At 52.9% G+C, this 20,632-nt stretch overlaps 1 protein-coding gene across 2 annotated transcripts in view; it reads left to right on the forward strand.

Moving 5' to 3' along the window:
- Positions 1 to 20,632, forward strand: part of GTF3C2 (general transcription factor IIIC subunit 2) — an 86,941-nt gene that overhangs the window by 41,642 nt on the left and 24,667 nt on the right. For both annotated transcript variants that reach the window (XM_075201011.1, XM_075201012.1), the window contains exons 10-11: positions 405 to 522; positions 17,976 to 18,001. In XM_075201011.1, the coding sequence (XP_075057112.1) occupies positions 405 to 522; positions 17,976 to 18,001 (144 nt within the window). The remainder of the gene's footprint in view (positions 1 to 404; positions 523 to 17,975; positions 18,002 to 20,632) is intronic.

Below are 20,632 nucleotides of genomic sequence, written 5' to 3' on the forward strand. Positions count from 1 at the left end.
ATCACACAGAGATGAGGAGAGGACCATGGTAATCTGTGTATAGTAGATTATACCTGTCTGTGAGGATCATTACCTGGGTACTGATCACACAGATGAGGAGAGGACCATGGTAATCTGTGTATAGTAGATTATACCTGTCTGTGAGGATCATTACCTGGGTACTGATCACACAGATGAGGAGAGGACCGTGGTAATCTGTGTATAGTAGATTATACCTGTCTGTGAGGATCATTACCTGGGTACTGATCACACAGATGAGGAGAGGATCATGATAATCTGTGTATAGTAGATTATACCTGTCTGTGAGGATCATTACCTGGGTACTGATCACACAGATGAGGAGAGGATCGTGGTAATAATGATTTGATGTATGTACTGTTCTCTGATATTGTATTTTCTCACAGAGCACAGAGATGCCCAGACTCGGTCTTCTGGCTGTTGCGTTCTCCAGCGGCCATGTTGAAATCTACAGTCTTCCTCATCCGGGGCCTCTTTACTCACACCGAAAATCACAGGTAAAAGGTAGGAAGCAACTGACCCATCTTGACTTTTTATTGTGTGCCGGTGAGACAGGAGATGTAGGAGATCTAGTGCGGTATGACGGCGATCCGGCGCTGTTGTATTGGGGTGTGGCTGGGGATGGGGCTCTGGCGGGGTGTGGCTGGGGATGGGGCTCTGGCGGGGTGTGGCTCTGGCGCGGTGTGGCTGGGGATGGGGCTCTGGCGCGGTGTGGCTGGGGATGGGGCTCTGGCGCGGTGTGGCTGGGGATGGGGCTCTGGCGCGGTGTGGCTGGGGATGGGGCTCTGGCGCGGTGTGGCTGGGGATGGGGCTCTGGCGCGGTGTGGCTGGGGATGGGGCTCTGGCGCGGTGTGGCTGGGGGTGGGGCTCTGGCGCGGTGTGGCTGGGGATGGGGCTCTGGCGCGGTGTGGCTGGGGATGGGGCTCTGGCGCGGTGTGGCTGGGGATCGGGGCTCTGGCGCGGTGTGGCTGGGGATCGGGGCTCTGGCGCGGTGTGGCTGGGGATCGAAGCTATGGCGCGGCTGGGGATCGATGCTCTGGCGCGGCTGGGGATCGATGCTCTGGCGCGGCTGGGGATCGATGCTCTGGCGCGGCGCGGCTGGGGATCGAAGCTATGGCGCGGCTGGGGATCGAAGCTATGGCGCGGCTGGGGATCGATGCTCTGGCGCGGCTGGGGATCGATGCTCTGGCGCGGCTGGGGATCGATGCTCTGGCGCGGCTGGGGATCGGGCTCTGGCGCGGCGCGGCTGGGGAAAGGGCTTTGTTGTAGCTGGAATACACATATATCGCACCGGGCTGATTCTCTATCCCTTAAATAACTTATTTATATTAATAATTCATTATATATATCATGTTACAGTTATCGACTTGGACATAAATTGAAGGTGCACCCACCACATGTATTACATTTGTACCATACAGAGAAAAAGGGAAAGATAAGAATGTGTTATGGGGCACTAGGGATATTTAATGTTATTACATTTTAATATATATTAAATATATATTAAAAACCTCTTATCACAAAAAATCTGTAGTTTCCTTAATCAATACAAATATTTTGATAACAAAGAGGGACCGGGCGCCCAATAGTGCAGTATGTACAAATAATGTTCAATGCACTAGGTGATAAATTTCTGGATATTGACGGACATATTGGGTCCTTTACATCTGTATAGCGGTCACATTGTTTGTGGTGGCGAGGGTGTATCCAACCCTCTATCTGACAATAACTACATCTCTGGTGTATTTATACATTCTGCACCATTGGTGGTGGGGGTGTATCCAACCCTCTATCTATCTGAGAATACTACACCACTGGCTTCTTTAAATATCTCTCAAAAATGCACTGTGGTGAGAACCTGTTTTCCTGTTTCTGGTTGGACTTTGGTTCCCTATCTGTTATCTTTGTTTTTTAAGAATTTTTTTTCCTCTATGTTAAGTCCTAATATAGTCTTCCAGATCCTTATTAACCAAGACAAAGGGCTAGATTTACTAAGCTGCGGGTTTGAAAAAGTGGTTATGTTGCCTATAGCAACCAATCAGATTCTAGTTGTCATTTTGTAGAAGGTACTAAATAAATGAAAGCTAGAATCTGATTGGTTGCTATAGGCAACATCCAATCAGATTCTAGTTGTCATTTTGTAGAAGGTACTAAATAAATGAAAGCTAGAATCTGATTGGTTGCTATAGGCAACATCCAATCAGATTCTAGTTGTCATTTTGTAGAAGGTACTAAATAAATGAAAGCTAGAATCTGATTGGTTGCTATAGGCAACATCCAATCAGATTCTAGTTGTCATTTTGTAGAAGGTACTAAATAAATGAAAGCTAGAATCTGATTGGTTGCTATAGGCAACATCCCCACTTTTTCAAACCCGCAGCTTAGTAAATCTAGCCCAAAGTCTCCATCTCCTTCTTGTAACTTGAATAGAGGGATACGACTCTTGTCACATTGGTTTCCTAGCTCTCATATTGTAGTCTTCCAGCTCTTTAATGACCTGCTCACGCTCCCTCCTCCTCCACACCGCGGGCCCTGCTCAGACTACCTCCTCCTCCACACCGCGGGCCCTGCTCGGACTACCTCCTCCTCCACACCGCAGGCCCTGCTCGGACTACCTCCTCCTCCACACCGCGGGCCCTGCTCGCGCTCCCTCCTCCTCCTCCACACCGCGGGCCCTGCTCGGGCTCCCTTCTCCTCCTCCTCCACACCGCGGGCCCTGCTCGGGCTCCCTTCTCCTCCTCCTCCACACCGCGGGCCCTGCTCGGACTACCTCCTCCTCCACACCGCGGGCCCTGCTCGGACTTCCTCCTCCTCCACACCGCGGGCCCTGCTCGGGCTACCTCCTCCTCCACACCGCGGGCCCTGCTCGGGCTACCTCCTCCTCCACACCGCGGGCCCTGCTCGGGCTACCTCCTCCTCCACACCGCGGGCCCTGCTCGGGCTACCTCCTCCTCCACACCGCGGGCCCTGCTCGGGCTCCCTCCTCCTCCACACCGCGGGCCCTGCTCGGGCTCCCTCCTCCTCCACACCGCGGGCCCTGCTCGGGCTCCCTCCTCCTCCACACCGCGGGCCCTGCTCGGGCTCCCTCCTCCTCCACACCGCGGTCCCTGCTCGGGCTCCCTCCTCCTCCACACCGCGGGCCCTGCTCGGGCTCCCTCCTCCTCCACACCGCGGGCCCTGCTCGGGCTCCCTCCTCCTCCACACCGCGGGCCCTGCTCGGGCTCCCTCCTCCTCCACACCGCGGGCCCTGCTCGCGCTACCTCCTCCTCCACACCGCGGGCCCTGCTCGCGCTACCTCCTCCTCCTCCACCACACCGCGGGCCCTGCTCGCGCTACCTCCTCCTCCACCACACCGCGGGCCCTGCTCGGGCTCCCTCCTCCTCCACACCGCGGGCCCTGCTCGCGCTACCTCCTCCTCCACACCGCGGGCCCTGCTCGCGCTACCTCCTCCTCCACACCGCGGGCCCTGCTCGCGCTACCTCCTCCTCCACACCGCGGGCCCTGCTCGCGCTACCTCCTCCTCCACACCGCGGGCCCTGCTCGCGCTACCTCCTCCTCCTCCACCACACCGCGGGCCCTGCTCGCGCTACCTCCTCCTCCACCACACCGCGGGCCCTGCTCGGGCTACCTCCTCCTCCACACCGCGGGCCCTGCTCGGGCTACCTCCTCCTCCACACCGCGGGCCCTGCTCGGGCTACCTCCTCCTCCACACCGCGGGCCCTGCTCGGGCTACCTCCTCCTCCACACCGCGGGCCCTGCTCGGGCTACCTCCTCCTCCACACCGCGGGCCCTGCTCGGGCTACCTCCTCCTCCACACCGCGGGCCCTGCTCGGGCTACCTCCTCCTCCTCCACACCGCGGGCCCTGCTCGGGCTACCTCCTCCTCCACACCGCGGGCCCTGCTCGGGCTACCTCCTCCTCCACACCGCGGGCCCTGCTCGGGCTACCTCCTCCTCCACACCGCGGGCCCTGCTCGGGCTCCCTCCTCCTCCACACCGCGGGCCCTGCTCGGGCTCCCTCCTCCTCCACACCGCGGGCCCTGCTCGGGCTCCCTCCTCCTCCACACCGCGGGCCCTGCTCGGGCTCCCTCCTCCTCCACACCGCGGGCCCTGCTCGGGCTCCCTCCTCCTCCACCACACCGCGGGCCCTGCTCGGGCTCCCTCCTCCTCCACCACACCGCGGGCCCTGCTCGGGCTCCCTCCTCCTCCACCACACCGCGGGCCCTGCTCGGGCTCCCTCCTCCTCCACCACACCGCGGGCCCTGCTCGGGCTACCTCCTCCTCCACCACACCGCGGGCCCTGCTCAGGCTACCTCCTCCTCCACCACACCGCGGGCCCTGCTCGGGCTACCTCCTCCTCCACCACACCGCGGGCCCTGCTCGGGCTACCTCCTCCTCCACCACACCGCGGGCCCTGCTCGGGCTACCTCCTCCTCCACCACACCGCGGGCCCTGCTCGGGCTACCTCCTCCTCCACCACACCGCGGGCCCTGCTCGGGCTACCTCCTCCTCCACCACACCGCGGGCCCTGCTCGGGCTACCTCCTCCTCCACCACACCGCGGGCCCTGCTCGGGCTACCTCCTCCACACCGCGGGCCCTGCTCGGGCTCCCTCCTCCTCCACACCGCGGGCCCTGCTCGGGCTCCCTCCTCCTCCACACCGCGGGCCCTGCTCGGGCTCCCTCCTCCTCCACACCGCGGGCCCTGCTCGGGCTCCCTCCTCCTCCACACCGCGGGCCCTGCTCGGGCTCCCTCCTCCTCCACACCGCGGGCCCTGCTCGGGCTCCCTCCTCCTCCACACCGCGGGCCCTGCTCGGGCTCCCTCCTCCTCCACACCGCGGGCCCTGCTCGGGCTCCCTCCTCCTCCACACCGCGGGCCCTGCTCGCGCTCCCTCCTCCTCCACACCGCGGGCCCTGCTCGGGCTCCCTCCTCCTCCACACCGCGGGCCCTGCTCGGGCTCCCTCCTCCTCCACACCGCGGGCCCTGCTCGGGCTCCCTCCTCCTCCACACCGCGGGCCCTGCTCGGGCTCCCTCCTCCTCCACACCGCGGGCCCTGCTCGGGCTCCCTCCTCCTCCACACCGCGGGCCCTGCTCGGGCTACCTCCTCCTTCACACCGCGGGCCCTGCTCGGGCTACCTCCTCCTCCACACCGCGGGCCCTGCTCGGGCTACCTCCTCCTCCACACCGCGGGCCCTGCTCGGGCTCCCTCCTCCTCCACACCGCGGGCCCTGCTCGGGCTCCCTCCTCCTCCACACCGCGGGCCCTGCTCGGGCTCCCTCCTCCTCCACACCGCGGGCCCTGCTCGGGCTCCCTCCTCCTCCACACCGCGGGCCCTGCTCGGGCTACCTCCTCCTTCACACCGCGGGCCCTGCTCGGGCTACCTCCTCCTTCACACCGCGGGCCCTGCTCGGGCTACCTCCTCCTCCACACCGCGGGCCCTGCTCGGGCTCCCTCCTCCTCCACACCGCGGGCCCTGCTCGGGCTCCCTCCTCCTCCACACCGCGGGCCCTGCTCGGGCTCCCTCCTCCTCCACACCGCGGGCCCTGCTCGGGCTCCCTCCTCCTCCACACCGCGGGCCCTGCTCGGGCTCCCTCCTCCTCCACACCGCGGGCCCTGCTCGGGCTACCTCCTCCTCCACACCGCGGGCCCTGCTCGGGCTCCCTCCTCCTCCACACCGCGGGCCCTGCTCGGGCTCCCTCCTCCTCCACACCGCGGGCCCTGCTCGGGCTCCCTCCTCCTCCACACCGCGGGCCCTGCTCGGGCTCCCTCCTCCTCCACACCGCGGGCCCTGCTCGGGCTCCCTCCTCCTCCACACCGCGGGCCCTGCTCGGGCTCCCTCCTCCTCCACACCGCGGGCCCTGCTCGGGCTCCCTCCTCCTCCACACCGCGGGCCCTGCTCGGGCTCCCTCCTCCTCCACACCGCGGGCCCTGCTCGGGCTCCCTCCTCCTCCACACCGCGGGCCCTGCTCGGGCTCCCTCCTCCTCCACACCGCGGGCCCTGCTCGGGCTCCCTCCTCCTCCACACCGCGGGCCCTGCTCGGGCTCCCTCCTCCTCCACACCGCGGGCCCTGCTCGGGCTCCCTCCTCCTCCACACCGCGGGCCCTGCTCGGGCTCCCTCCTCCTCCACACCGCGGGCCCTGCTCGGGCTCCCTCCTCCTCCACACCGCGGGCCCTGCTCGGGCTACCTCCTCCTCCACACCGCGGGCCCTGCTCGGGCTACCTCCTCCTCCACACCGCGGGCCCTGCTCGCGCTACCTCCTCCTCCACACCGCGGGCCCTGCTCGGGCTACCTCCTCCTCCACACCGCGGGCCCTGCTCGGGCTACCTCCTCCTCCACACCGCGGGCCCTGCTCGGGCTACCTCCTCCTCCACACCGCGGGCCCTGCTCGGCCTCCCTTCTCCTCCACACCGCGGGCCCTGCTCGGCCTCCCTTCTCCTCCTCCTCACCGCGGGCCGTATTCATCACACAGTGCGTCTACGTCTTACAACTGTAAGGGAGCCACTTATAACTAACGTATATACCTGGTGCCAGCCAAGAACAGGTTGGAGACTGAACACCAGCCCACACATTCCGATATCGATACCCTCATTACAGTTTTGTGTACAATATTCATTATTTTCCTTTTAGCAGTAAAGTACTGAACACAACAAGTGCAATCACCATGTCAGTCTGGACTTAATCTCTGTCCCAGCCTTGACTGCGGATAATGGCTCCATTATGGGGCCCCCAGGGGCCAGATTTGTGTGCTTTCATCCTTACCATTATTGCAGGCTCCTCCAGATGTGTCTAGAGGATGAGTCTGCTGTGGGCCTTCCTCAGCACTGTACATTAGTATCTGCTGTGTACACCTGCTGTATAGTGAGCTCGCTGCTACACATTTATCATGTGCTGTAGTGTGCATCTAACCGTGGGAAGTTAGATTGTAAGCTCTTCTGGGACAGACTGAGAGTAAAAGGGTAATTATAAAAGATGCCATTTCACATTATTATTGAGTTCATAGGGAAATATGTGATAATAAAGACAGCCGCCTTGTAAATAAAGAGGGTCTTCAGACTGGAGATAGGTGAAGGTGGATGATTACATATTCCCGTAATCTGGGCCTGACATATCTGATGGATCTGCAGTAATTTCAGTCCATCCATGAAGCAATGGAGGATAAGATATCTGTACAACAGACGGCATGAGATGCTTTCTCTGTGAGAAATTTAAAAGACCCAAATTTTCCCGTTCCACTAGGTGGTGTAAGAACATCATTATCAGTGGAATAGAAGCCCAAACAGAGGTTTGCATCCGGGTCTAGGATCTGCCTCCTAAGGGTGATGTATCTGTTGCCAGGAAGACCCACAATTCATCTGGCGGATGGTAACCAGCATGGACTGAAGGTCACCATCCAGGCAACATTTACTGTGGACTCCGAGCCTTGTGGCACTCATAGATGGCAGATACTCCGTAAATAGACTGTTACTGCCCGATCCAGGGGTTTACATACACCTAGAAAAATCTGACTCTTATTTAGCAATTCTTATGACCCTACAGGAGGACATACCCAGGATGGCTGTGGATTGAAGGCAGATCGAGTCCCCATAGAAATTTCAGAGAGTCCAAGCAATACAAGTTTGGAAACAGCCGCGGCAGACTGTTCTACGGGGGGATCTCAGGGCAGGGTCTTCAGAGAGCCGATCCCACTCGTGTTCTATGTTTTACTCGCATTAATTCCGAAGAGGTTCATTCTAGTGACACAGTGGTAGGACATAGGGTTAGGGTTAGGGATAGGGGCGCCTGATTTCCAGAGGAATGAACCTTAACAACAACAACAACAGACACTTTGGGTCTTGGCAATAAATATAAAAGTGTGCGCGCTGTAATTTGTGACAAAACTGGGAAATACTGCCGTGATGGACAGTGTGCTAGGAACTCCCAAGTCAGTACAGTGAAACTCGGAACTACTCTGAAGGCCAGGTGTTCGCTGGAGCCCCTAGTGGTGGGGACAGACTGGGCTGCGGGCCGACCGAGGGTCGAGTAACGTATACTGACTTAAAGGAGTTCCCAGAAGTGGAGTGATTGGTGGACTGTAGTATAAGAAGAATCCTAGGTCAAAAGGTCACAGGCACAGATGCAATATCCAAGGGCAAGCGAAGGGTCAAACTCACAGGCAGAGAAGCAAAATCCGAATTCCAGGCAAAAGGTCAAGGTCAGAAGAGAAGGGTCACAGGTCCAATAACAAGCAGGGGTCAAAACACGGGTAGTCAAATCCAAGGTAGCAGGAGCCAAAATGGATAACACAAGCAGGCAGCAGGACTGAGGACAGAACGCTATAACCGGCAGTGAGGCTGCAGACCTCACTGCCTTAAATACCAGTAGTGGCCAATCAGAGCCTAGCTCTGACATCACATGGGCAGGCTCAATCCTGCCATATTAATCAGCCCACAGGCTTGTGGGCGCTTCTGCGCCCGGCTGTTCCCAGCTGCCGGGACGCAGCGCCCCCGTAAATAGCGTCCGACCGTTGCCCTGGCAATGGTCGGGTAAAAGCAGGAAGTGACGTCCCGGTTGCCATAGCGACGACCGGGACGCCTGCAGGAAATAGGTGAGAGTCGCGGCGGTGCCTGCGGCCGCCGCGACTGCTAACACAGTGTGACCGGATGGGCTTACTGTACCCCCCGGTCTGTCGGAGGATGGAAGGATGTTCTTCCTGCACAGTTTATCTGACTGATACTGACCAGTCCTACTGGTGTCGCCTCCCACCACTCGCCGACTGCGAATGCCAACTGCGCAATTGTTGTAGGAGAACGCGGCTGCCACCACTGCCACCTCTAACCACTTCTGGTGTAGCTGCTGCAGCACCTCATTGCTGTGGGCTGACTGGTACCTCCTGACCGCTTACTATGGATCAGGACTGCTGGGGAACGGATTAGAGTGTAAGCTCTTCTCTGTTGGTCACAGGATACGGCACTTAACAGGCGTCAAGTAGATCAAACAATGATGTTTACTGCTCAAGGATTCTTACAAGAGCCCTTGTTTGATCACTAGTATCTCTAATTAGTGGGTATTTACACACTGGTTACAGATACTAGTGATATTCCAGAAGTGTATGTGTATAATACAGTTTCCTCCATCATGGCATAAGGCCTTCTTCAGCAGATTGTGCTACTGTAGCGCTTCTGTGGGATTGGACCAGACGATCTAGCCTTCCTCCCCATGACCCGGTCACCGCTTCACCAGTTGTCCTTCCTTGGAAGACTTTAGGTAGGTACTAACCGCTGCAAGACCTGGGTTTCCTCCGGGTGCTCCGGTTTCCTCCCACACTCCAAAAAAAACATACAAGTAGGTTAATTGGCTGCTATCAAAATTGATCTTAGTAGTCTCTGTGTGTGTGTCTGTGTGTCTGTGTGGGTGTGTTAGGGAATTTAGACTGTGAGCTCCAATGGGGCAGGGACTGATGTGAGTGAGTTCTCTGTACAGCGCTGCGGAATCAGTGGCGCTATATAAATAACATGATGATGATGATGATGAAGACCTGCCGTTTTGGAGATGCTCTGACCCAGTCATCTACCCGTCAAATTCGCTCAGATCCTTACACTTGCCCATTTTTTCTGCTTCACATCAACTTCAAGAACTGACTGTTCACTTACTGTGTAATATAACCTACCCATTGTAACAATATATCCAGTGTTATCCATCTGACGTGTCAGTGGTGTTTATGTTGTGGCTGCTGGATGTATATTTATGATCTTCCTCTGTACTATGTACCATGCTCGGTACAGATATTTCCAGGATATTATAATCCGGTCCGTGTATAGGCGTCGCTGAGTCCTGTGTCAGGTGACGCTATTACAGAAAACGTCACCAGCCTGAATAACTGCGGCATTTTCTTTGTCTCTCACACCCCGTTATGGGGACACTAGTGCGTAACGCAGAGCCCCCTCCTTGTAAGAGTAATTCTCACAGAATTATTTCCAGAGGGCTGTTACATGGCTGAGCGCTTTTTCCTAATTGACAAATTCTTCTTTGTGCTCCTGAGCTTGTACGTTAACCCTCTGCTGTCCATGGGATAGACCATGTCCTTGTGCTGCATACAGATATAGTCTGTGTTGTAGTGTTATTCTCCGCAGTCATTTCATTCTATTATGGAAGATGTCGGTGAGAGTGAGTGTGTTATTATAATGTAGATTATAAGTAACTGGTTAATGAACAATATGGTTTTTGCTGATTGTGACTGGATGGACCTCCTATGCCACCCAGTCATAGTGCTGGGTAACGGCTGGGCTTACCTTGCCACAGTCCCCTTTCTTTATCCCAAATGTGCCAATCCTGTTGCAGTAGGAGGAGCCTGCTGCCACCACTAGGCTGCTTCACCAGCACCTAGAACCGTGTCCTTCTTGTAACTCTCGCTGCTAGTGTACCCCCTCGCTAGGCACCTGGGCTGGTGCCCCTGACCTCTACCTTTAGATCAGAAAACGGATTAGATTGGCCTAATCTGTAGGTCACAGGAGTTGCCGCAGGTAAGTAGTCGTCAAAGCAGGATCTTGAAGCAGTAAGGTTTTATTAGCTCAAGTAGCCCTAATAAGGACAGTTACACATTAGTGTAAGGTACTAGTGATGTCCAGAAGCTCAGATGGTATAATACCAAACAGGGATCTTTTTATACAGTTTTGGACATCTGGCAAGAGGTAACCAAGCCCCCTTCCTAGCTGGCACCACAAGTCCACGAATTATTCCATTAAATATTTAGCATCAGGATGTAATATATTCTCTAATGTTGGATTTAAGAAAATTCCTGTCAATCTGTGACTTCCTAAATTATTTGCTGGTTGCATTATTCATTTAGTTCATCTATCTTTTTAACAAGACAGGATAACAGGTAACGACCCCCTGCTGTGTATTCAGGCTAAAAAAGTCTTGTTCACTAGATATTAATACTTAGCTTGGGATTGGTATTTCCTGCCTTCAGTAGTTACAAAAACAAATTCCCACCTACATGGCATACAGCCTCAGAAATCAATACATTTCCAGTACATTTGCAATGACCTACATTGTGCATTGCACGTTTAATTAAAATAAATGTATACAATAAGTTATTTATAAGTGATCCAGACAGTGTAGGGGTTAATGTGAGGATATATACGACACTGGGTGGGCAGCGCAGGTGTTGATATGACGCTGGGTGGCAGTGCAGGGGTTAAGGCGACGCTGGGTGGGCGGTGTAAGGGTTAAGATGACGCTGGGTGGCAGCGTAAGGGTTAAGATGACGCTGGGTGGGCAGTGTAAGGGTTAATATGACGCTGGGTGGGCGGTGTAAGGGTTAAGATGACGCTGGGTGGGCAGTGTAAGGGTTAAGATGACGCTGGGTGGGCAGTGTAAGGGTTAATATGACGCTGGGTGGGCGGCGCAGGGGTTAAGATGACGCTGGGTGGGCAGTGCAGGGGTTAAGGCGACGCTGGGTGGGCGGTGTAAGGGGTAAGATGAGGCTGGGTGGCAGCGTAAGGGTTAATATGACGCTGGGTGGGCAGTGTAAGGGTTAATATGACGCTGGGTGGGCAGCGCAGGGGTTAAGATGACGCTGGGTGGCAGTGCAGGGGTTAGGGCGACACTGGGTGGGCAGAGCAGGGGTTAAGGCGACGCTGGGTGGGCGGTGTAAGGGTTAAGATGACGCTGGGTGGGCGGCGCAGGGGTTAAGATGACGCTGGGTGGGCGGTGTAAGGGGTAAGATGAGGCTGGGTGGGCGGTGTAAGGGTTAATATGAAGCTGGGTGGGCAGCGCAGGGGTTAAGATGACGCTGGGTGGGCAGCGCAGGGGCTAAGGTGACGCTCGATGGTTAGCGTAAGGGTCAAGGTGATGCTGGGTGGCAGTGTAAGGGTTAAGGTGACGCTCGATGGGCAGTGTAAGGGTTAAGGTGACGCTGGGTGGGCAGTGTAAGGGTTAAGGTGACGCTGGGTGGGCAGCGCAGGGGTTAAGGTGACGCTGGGTGGGCAGCGCAGGGGTTAAGGTGACGCTGGGTGGGCAGCGCAGGGGTTAAGGTGACGCTGGGTGGGCAGCGCAGGGGTTAAGGTGACGCTGGGTGGGCAGCGCAGGGGTTAAGGTGACGCTGGGTGGGCAGCGCAAGGGTTAAGGTGACGCTGGGTGGCAGCGTAAGGGTTAAGGTGACGCTGGGTGGCAGTGCAGGGGTTAAGATGATGCTGGTTGGCTGCTGTCTGGGTGCAGACTGATTAATGGACCTGTCAGGGATTCTCCATCTGGGGAATATTTAAGCTGTACAATTGAATGGTCATTAAAAATCTACTGATCTCCTATTATCTGCTCAGTCTCTCTCCAGCTGGGTCCTTGTACGTCCTCGGGGGACCCCTGATCACTGATCCGTTGCACCTTAATAATCTGCCACTTCTTTGTCCTGTGTAGATAACGCACATATCTGTGTAGACCGCAGTGTGTTTATATGCCGTGTACCAGAGACGCTGTGATTCATATGGAGAATATATTGTTTGTGCTTGGGGGGATTCATCCTATTGTGGTTACTGATGGCTAGATACAGTCAGATTCTGGTTCTCGCTGGGTGGAGGAGACCCACAGTCACGCTAGGTATTTTACACACTCTGTACTGAGAGCGGGTGGTTCCTGGTAATATTTCACACATATATACTCTATCTAGCACAACATTAAACCCACTGATAAGTGAAGGGAATGATTATCTGGTTACAATGGCACCTGACAAGGGGGGGGATATATTAAGCAGAAAGTGAACAGTCAGTTCTTGAAGTTGATTTTTTGGAAGCAGGAAAAATGGGCAACGTAAGGATCTGAGCGACTGACAAGGGCCAAGTTGTGATGGCTAAATGACTGGGTCAGATCATCTCCAAAACGGCCGGTCTTGTGGGGTGTTCCCAGTGTGCAGTGGTTAGTACCTAACAAAAGTGGTCCAAGAAAGGACAACCGGTGAACTGGCAACAGGTTCATGGGCACCCAAGGCTCATTTATGCCGTGGGGAGCGAAGAGTCTGGTCTGATGAATCACGTTTTCTTTTACATAATGTGGACGACTAGGTGCGTTGTTTACCTGGGGAAGAGATGGCACCAGGATGCACTATGGGAAGAAGCGTTCTGCTTGGAATCCTTGGGTCCTGGCATTCATGTGGATGTTACTTTGACACATACAATCTAACTAAACATTGTTACAGACCATGTACACTCCTACATGGCAGCGTTATTCCCTGATGGCAGTGGCCTCTTTCAGCAGGATAATGCGTCCTGCCACACTGCAAAAATTGTTCAAGAATGGTTTAAGGAACATCGCATACGCCCAGCCTATCTCGGATACAGCAATAAGCCATGACTGGAGTCGCCTTAGTCACTTACCAATGAATACACCTTTTCTGCCACCACAAAGGATTTATTATGGAGTTCTAACGTTCACCAAAACCACTTATAAATGTTTCACACTTAAATCACATACACGTGTACCATGAGCCATACTTGGCTTCGTAAGTTCAGAAAGTATCAGAGAAGATGCTAGATTAAATGTATTTAATCTGAAAAATAAGTTGCACAAATAAGTTTCAGAAATAAAATAGGAAATAAAACCAGACTCACTAATTTTCTGGTTTAAGACTTGGCATGATAGGAGTACACTTTGGGAAAAATGACACCCTCCAACCTAGGTAGGTCTCCTCATAGAATGAACAACATTACTTGTTGCACTAGGCAGTTTATTTTAACTTCTCACACTGCTCTCAGTGTCCTCCATGTCAGAGCCAGCTGACTCTCAGAATGACACAGGGCTTTCTATCTGTTTGCAATATAGGTCTAGCATCTCAAAGGGCAGCATTTCTCACCTCTGGCTGCTCATACCCAAACGGTCACGTCTCAGAAGTGTTCTCTGTATGGCCTGGTTACCTTCAAAAGACTCCTGACACTTTCACAGGTCCACCTCATGTCATTCAGCAAAGCACACTTGTTATATTACTTTACAAGGTTACATAAAAGTACACACGTGAATACATGAATATGCAGGGAAAGTAATAATCAGTCATTAGGTGCAATACATAATAGCCACAATAACAAGAGATCAAGGTGATGACTTGGCCTCCAAATTCCCCAGAACTCAATCGAGCATCTGTGGGATGTTCTGGAAAACAAGTCCGAGCCATAGAGGCCCCACCTCACACCTCACACCTCGCACCTTACACCTTACAGGGCTTAAAGGTTCAGCTGTGAATGTCTTGGTGCCAGAAACCTCAGGACACCTCAGAGGTCTTGTGGAGTCCATGTCACGATGGGTCAGAAGTGTTTTGTTGGCACAAGGGAACCTACATAATGTGAGGTGGTTTCAACATTGTGACTGATCGGTGTGTATGATACATATCTGTGATGTGTGTGTGTGTATGTATATATGTGTGTATATGTGTGTGTGTATATATGTGTGTGTATATATGTGTGTGTGTGTATATATATGTGTGTGTGTGTGTGTGTATGTATATATATATATATATATATATGTGTGTGTGTGTGTATGATATATATCTGTGATGTGTGTGTGTATATATATATATATATATGTGTGTGTGTGTGTGTGTGTGTGTGTGTGTGTGTATATATGTGTGTGTGTGTGTATATGTGTGTGTGTGTATATATATGTGTGTGTGTGTATGATATATATCTGTGATGTGTGTGTGTGTGTGTATATATATATATTATTATAGAGAGAGAGAGAGGGAGATATATATATAGATAGATATAGTGTGTGTATAATATATCTCTATCTATCTCCTGGTGTCCTAGTATGGGCTGTGTCAGTCTCCGTACTAAGACTCGCCCCCAGTCATCTATCAGTCTCTCTCTGACAGAGTCATTACTGGACTCTGCTATCTCTCAGCACAGATACACTATGGAGGGGTTCTCTTATCTCCACATTAGGCTGCCTTCTGGGGGGGGGCTCTATCTATGTGATTTGTAAATGGGGGTCTGGTGACAGGACTGGCTGTATTACATAGCGTTGTGTCCACTGCCACAGTCTGAGATATGATCACATTGTGCCGCCAGTTACATCTCTGACCGACTTATTCAGCATTTCTGCTGACTACATTTACATGGAAGGTTGGAAACTTGGGGTTCTCTGTATTAAAAATATGTGTTAAACAAGAGTCTGTTATTCCCTGATATTACAGCGCTAGTAAGCCCCCCGACCCATACATCTGGACACTGTTTATGTCAGCCCTGTCCCCTTTCAGCCATGAGATCTGTGTACAGTGGTTCCAACCACGAGACTACTCCGTTCACCAGCTCCGTAGCTGTTCCCATATATATAGACTGGTCACTGAACCCGGGAGTACACCTCAGGACATGCACCCCATCCAGTGATACACCCCATCTAGTGACACACCCCATCCAGTGACACACCCCATCCAGTGATACACCCCATCCAGTGATACACCCCATCCAGTGATACACCCAAGGAATACACCCCATCTAGTGATACACCCCATCCAGTGACACACCCCATCTAGTGACACACCCCATCTAGTGACACACCCCATCCAGTGACACACCCCATCTAGTGATACACCCAAGGAATACACCCCATCTAGTGACACACCCCATCCAGTGATACACCCCATCCAGTGATACACCCCATCCAGTGACACACCCCATCTAGTGACACACCCCATCCAGTGACACACCCCATCCAGTGATACACCCCAGGACATGCACCCCATCTAGTGACACCCCATCCAGTGATACACCCCAGGACATGCACCCCATCCAGTGACACCCCATCCAGTGAAACACCCCATCCAGTGATACACCCCAGGACATGCACCCCATCTAGTGATACACCCCATCCAGTGATACACCCCATCCAGTGACACACCCCATCTAGTGATACACCCCATCTAGTGACACACCCCATCCAGTGACACACCCCATCCAGTGACACACCCCATCCAGTGATACACCCCATCTAGTGACACACCCCATCCAGTGATACACCCCAGGACATGCACCCCATCTAGTGACACACCCCATCCAGTGACACACCCCATCCAGTGACACACCCCATCTAGTGATACACCCAAGGAATACAACCCATCTAGTGACACACCCCATCCAGTGACACACCCCATCCAGTGACACACCCCATCCAGTGATACACCCCATCCAGTGATACACCCAAGGAATACACCCCATCCAGTGACACACCACATCCAGTGATACACCCAAGGAATACACCCCATCCAGTGACACACCCCATCCAGTGATGCACCCAAGGAATACACCCCATCCAGTGACACACCCCATCCAGTGATACACCCAAGGAATACACCCCATCCAGTGACACACCCCATCCAGTGACACACCCCATCCAGTGATACACCCCATCCAGTGATACACCACATCCAGTGATACACCCAAGGAATACACCCCATCCAGTGACACACCCCATCCAGTGATACACCCAAGGAATACACCCCATCCAGTGACACACCCCATCCAGTGATACACCCCATCCAGTGATACACCCAAGGAATACACCCCATCCAGTGACACACCCCATCCAGTGACACACCCCATCCAGTGATACACCCCATCCAGTGATACACCCAAGGAATACACCCCATCCAGTGACACACCCCATCCAGTGACACACCCCATCCAGTGATACACCCCATCCAGTGATACACCCAAGGAATACACCCCATCTAGTGACACACCCCATCCAGTGACACACCCCATCCAGTGATACACCCCAGGACATGCACCCCATCCAGTGACACACCCCATCCAGTGATACACCCCAGGACATGCACCCCATCTAGTGACACACCCCATCCAGTGATACACCCAAGGAATACACCCCATCTAGTGACACACCCCATCCAGTGATACACCCAAGGAATACACCCCATCCAGTGATACACCCCAGGACATGCACCCCATCTAGTGACACACCCCATCCAGTGATACACCCAAGGAATACACCCCATCTAGTGACACACCCCATCCAGTGATACACCCAAGGAATACACCCCATCCAGTGACACACCCCATCCAGTGATACACCCCATCCAGTGATACACCCAAGGAATACACCCCATCTAGTGACACACCCCATCCAGTGACACACCCCATCCAGTGATACACCCCAGGACATGCACCCCATCTAGTGATACACCCCATCCAGTGACACACCCCATCCAGTGATACACCCCAGGACATGCACCCCATCCAGTGACACACCCCATCCAGTGACACACCCCATCCAGTGATACACCCCAGGACATGCACCCCATCTAGTGACACACCCCATCCAGTGATACACCCAAGGAATACACCCCATCTAGTGACACACCCCATCCAGTGACACACCCCATCCAGTGATACACCCCATCCAGTGATACACCCCATCCAGTGATACACCCAAGGAATACACCCCATCTAGTGACACACCACATCCATTGATACACCCCAGGACATGCACCCCATCTAGTGACACACCCCATCCAGTGACACACCCCATCCAGTGATACACCCCATCCAGTGACACACCCCATCCAGTGACACACCACATCCAGTGATACACCCAAGGAATACACCCCATCCAGTGACACACCCCATCCAGTGACACACCACATCTAGTGATACACCCCATCCAGTGATACACCCAAGGAATACACCCCATCTAGTGACACACCCCATCCAGTGATGCACCCAAGGAATTCACCACATCCAGTGATACACCCCATCTAGTGATACACCCCATCCAGTGATACACCCAAGGAATACACCCCATCCAGTGACACACCCCAGGAATACACCCCATCCAGTGATACACCCCATCTAGTGATACACCCCATCCAGTGACACACCCCAGGAATACACCCCATCTAGTGATACAGGAATGAGATGTATATATAAATGGCAGATATAATATATTCTGTTATATATTGTGTTCTTTTATCTTCCCCACAGATTCCTCGGAGCTGACAATCTGTAAGGTAAATTGTACGTTTCTTATAATACACTGTAACACTATAGATTATATTGGGTCTGTACACAGGATAGTACCACAAACACGCCTAGTGTAACACACCGTATAACTTGTGTATCTATAGAGGATAATACCCTAACACTATAGATTATATTGTGTATATACAGGATAGTACCACAAACACACCTACTGTAACACTTTATGTAGCCGGTATTGTGTGTGCTTTGTCATGCAGGTGACGGGGTGATTCCATGCTCTCACAGTTACAATGAATACTCCTGTTTCAGGGTCAATATTCACTTAGCCATCACCGCATCTTTTTAATTAAAGGCAGTCAGGCGTAGCGGAGAAATCATCTTTATAGAGGCAGGAGATGGATAATGTTACACTGTGTTTCAGGACAGAGCCTCTGGAGATCCTGATCTAGTGTAATACACTGGTTACATGTGTGGTTTCTGCCTCGTATCAGTTCACATCACTAGTAGTACCTTATAAGTACACACTGGTTGTGCTCAGTCCAGGCATTACTAGTCTCCAACAGGAAGATGGTTATACTATGGTAGTGCTCAGTCCAGGCATTACTAGTCTCCAACAGGAAGATGGTTATACTATGGTAGTGCTCAGTCCAGGCATTACTAGTCTCCAAAAGGAAGATGGTTATACGCTGGTTGTGCTCAGTCCAGGCATTACTAGTCTCCTATAGGAAGATGGTTATATGCTGGTTGTGCTCAGTCCAGGCATTACTAGTCTCCAACAGGAAGATGGTTATATGCTGGTTGTGCTCAGTCCAGGCATTACTAGTCTCCTATAGGAAGATGGTTATACTATGGTAGTGCTCAGTCCAGGCATTACTAGTCTCCTATAGGAAGATGGTTATACGCTGGTTGTGCTCAGTCCAGGCATTACTAGTCTCCTATAGGAAGATGGTTATACGCTGGTTGTGCTCAGTCCAGGCATTACTAGTCTCCTATAGGAAGATGGTTATACGCTGGTTGTGCTCAGTCCAGGCATTACTAGTCTCCTATAGGAAGATGGTTATATGCTGGTTGTGCTCAGTCCAGGCATTACTAGTCTCCTATAGCAAGATGGTTATACTATGGTTGTGCTCAGTCCAGGTATTACTAGTCTCCTATAGGAAGATGGTTATACTATGGTAGTGCTCAGTCCAGGCATTACTAGTCTCCTATAGGAAGATGGTTATATGCTGGTTGTGCTCAGTCCAGGCATTACTAGTCTCCTATAGCAAGATGGTTATACTATGGTTGTGCTCAGTCCAGGCATTACTAGTCTCCTATAGGAAGATGGTTATACTATGGTAGTGCTCAGTCCAGGCATTACTAGTCTCCTATAGGAAGATGGTTATAGACTGGTTGTGCTCAGTCCAGGCATTACTAGTCTCCTATAGGAAGATGGTTATACTATGGTAGTGCTCAGTCCAGGCATTACTAGTCTCCTATAGGAAGATGGTTATACACTGGTTGTGCTCAGTCCAGGCATTACTAGTCTCCTATAGGAAGATGGTTATACACTGGTTGTGCTCAGTCCAGGCATTACTAGTCTCCTATAGGAAGATGGTTATACACTGGTTGTGCTCAGTCCAGGCATTACTAGTCTCCTATAGGAAGATGGTTATACACTGGTTGTGCTCAGTCCAGGCATTACTAGTCTCCTATAGGAAGATGGTTATACACTGGTTGTGCTCAGTCCAGGCATTACTAGTCTCCAACAGGAAGATGGTTATAGACTGGTTGTGCTCAGTCCAGGCATTACTAGTCTCCTATAGGAAGATGGTTATAGACTGGTTGTGCTCAGTCCAGGCATTACTAGTCTCCTATAGGAAGATGGTTATATGCTGGTTGTGCTCAGTGCAGGCATTACTAGTCTCCTATAGGAAGATGGTTATATGCTGGTTGTGCTCAGTCCAGGCATTACTAGTCTCCTATAGGAAGCTGGTTGTGCTCAGTCCAGGCATTACTAGTCTCCTATAGGAAGATGGTTATACACTGGTTGTGCTCAGTCCAGGCATTACTAGTCTCCTATAGGAAGATGGTTATAGACTGGTTGTGCTCAGTCCAGGCATTACTAGTCTCCTATAGGAAGCTGGTTGTGCTCAGTCCAGGCATTACTAGTCTCCTATAGGAAGCTGGTTGTGCTCAGTCCAGGCATTACTAGTCTCCTATAGGAAGCTGGTTGTGCTCAGTCCAGGCATTACTAGTCTCCTATAGGAAGATGGTTATACGCTGGTTGTGCTCAGTCCAGGCATTACTAGTCTCCTATAGGAAGATGGTTATACGCTGGTTGTGCTCAGTCCAGGCATTACTAGTCTCCTATAGGAAGATGGTTATACGCTGGTTGTGCTCAGTTCAGGCATTGCTAGTCTCCTATAGGAAGCTGGTTGTGCTCAGTCCAGGCATTACTAGTCTCCTATAGGAAGCTGGTTGTGCTCAGTCCAGGCATTACTAGTCTCCTATAGGAAGATGGTTATACGCTGGTTGTGCTCAGTCCAGGCATTACTAGTCTCCTATAGGAAGATGGTTATACGCTGGTTGTGCTCAGTCCAGGCATTACTAGTCTCCTATAGGAAGATGGTTATACGCTGGTTGTGCTCAGTCCAGGCATTACTAGTCTCCTATAGGAA

This window comes from Mixophyes fleayi, chromosome 3 (assembly GCF_038048845.1).
Source record: "Mixophyes fleayi isolate aMixFle1 chromosome 3, aMixFle1.hap1, whole genome shotgun sequence".
Lineage (NCBI taxonomy): Eukaryota > Metazoa > Chordata > Amphibia > Anura > Limnodynastidae > Mixophyes > Mixophyes fleayi.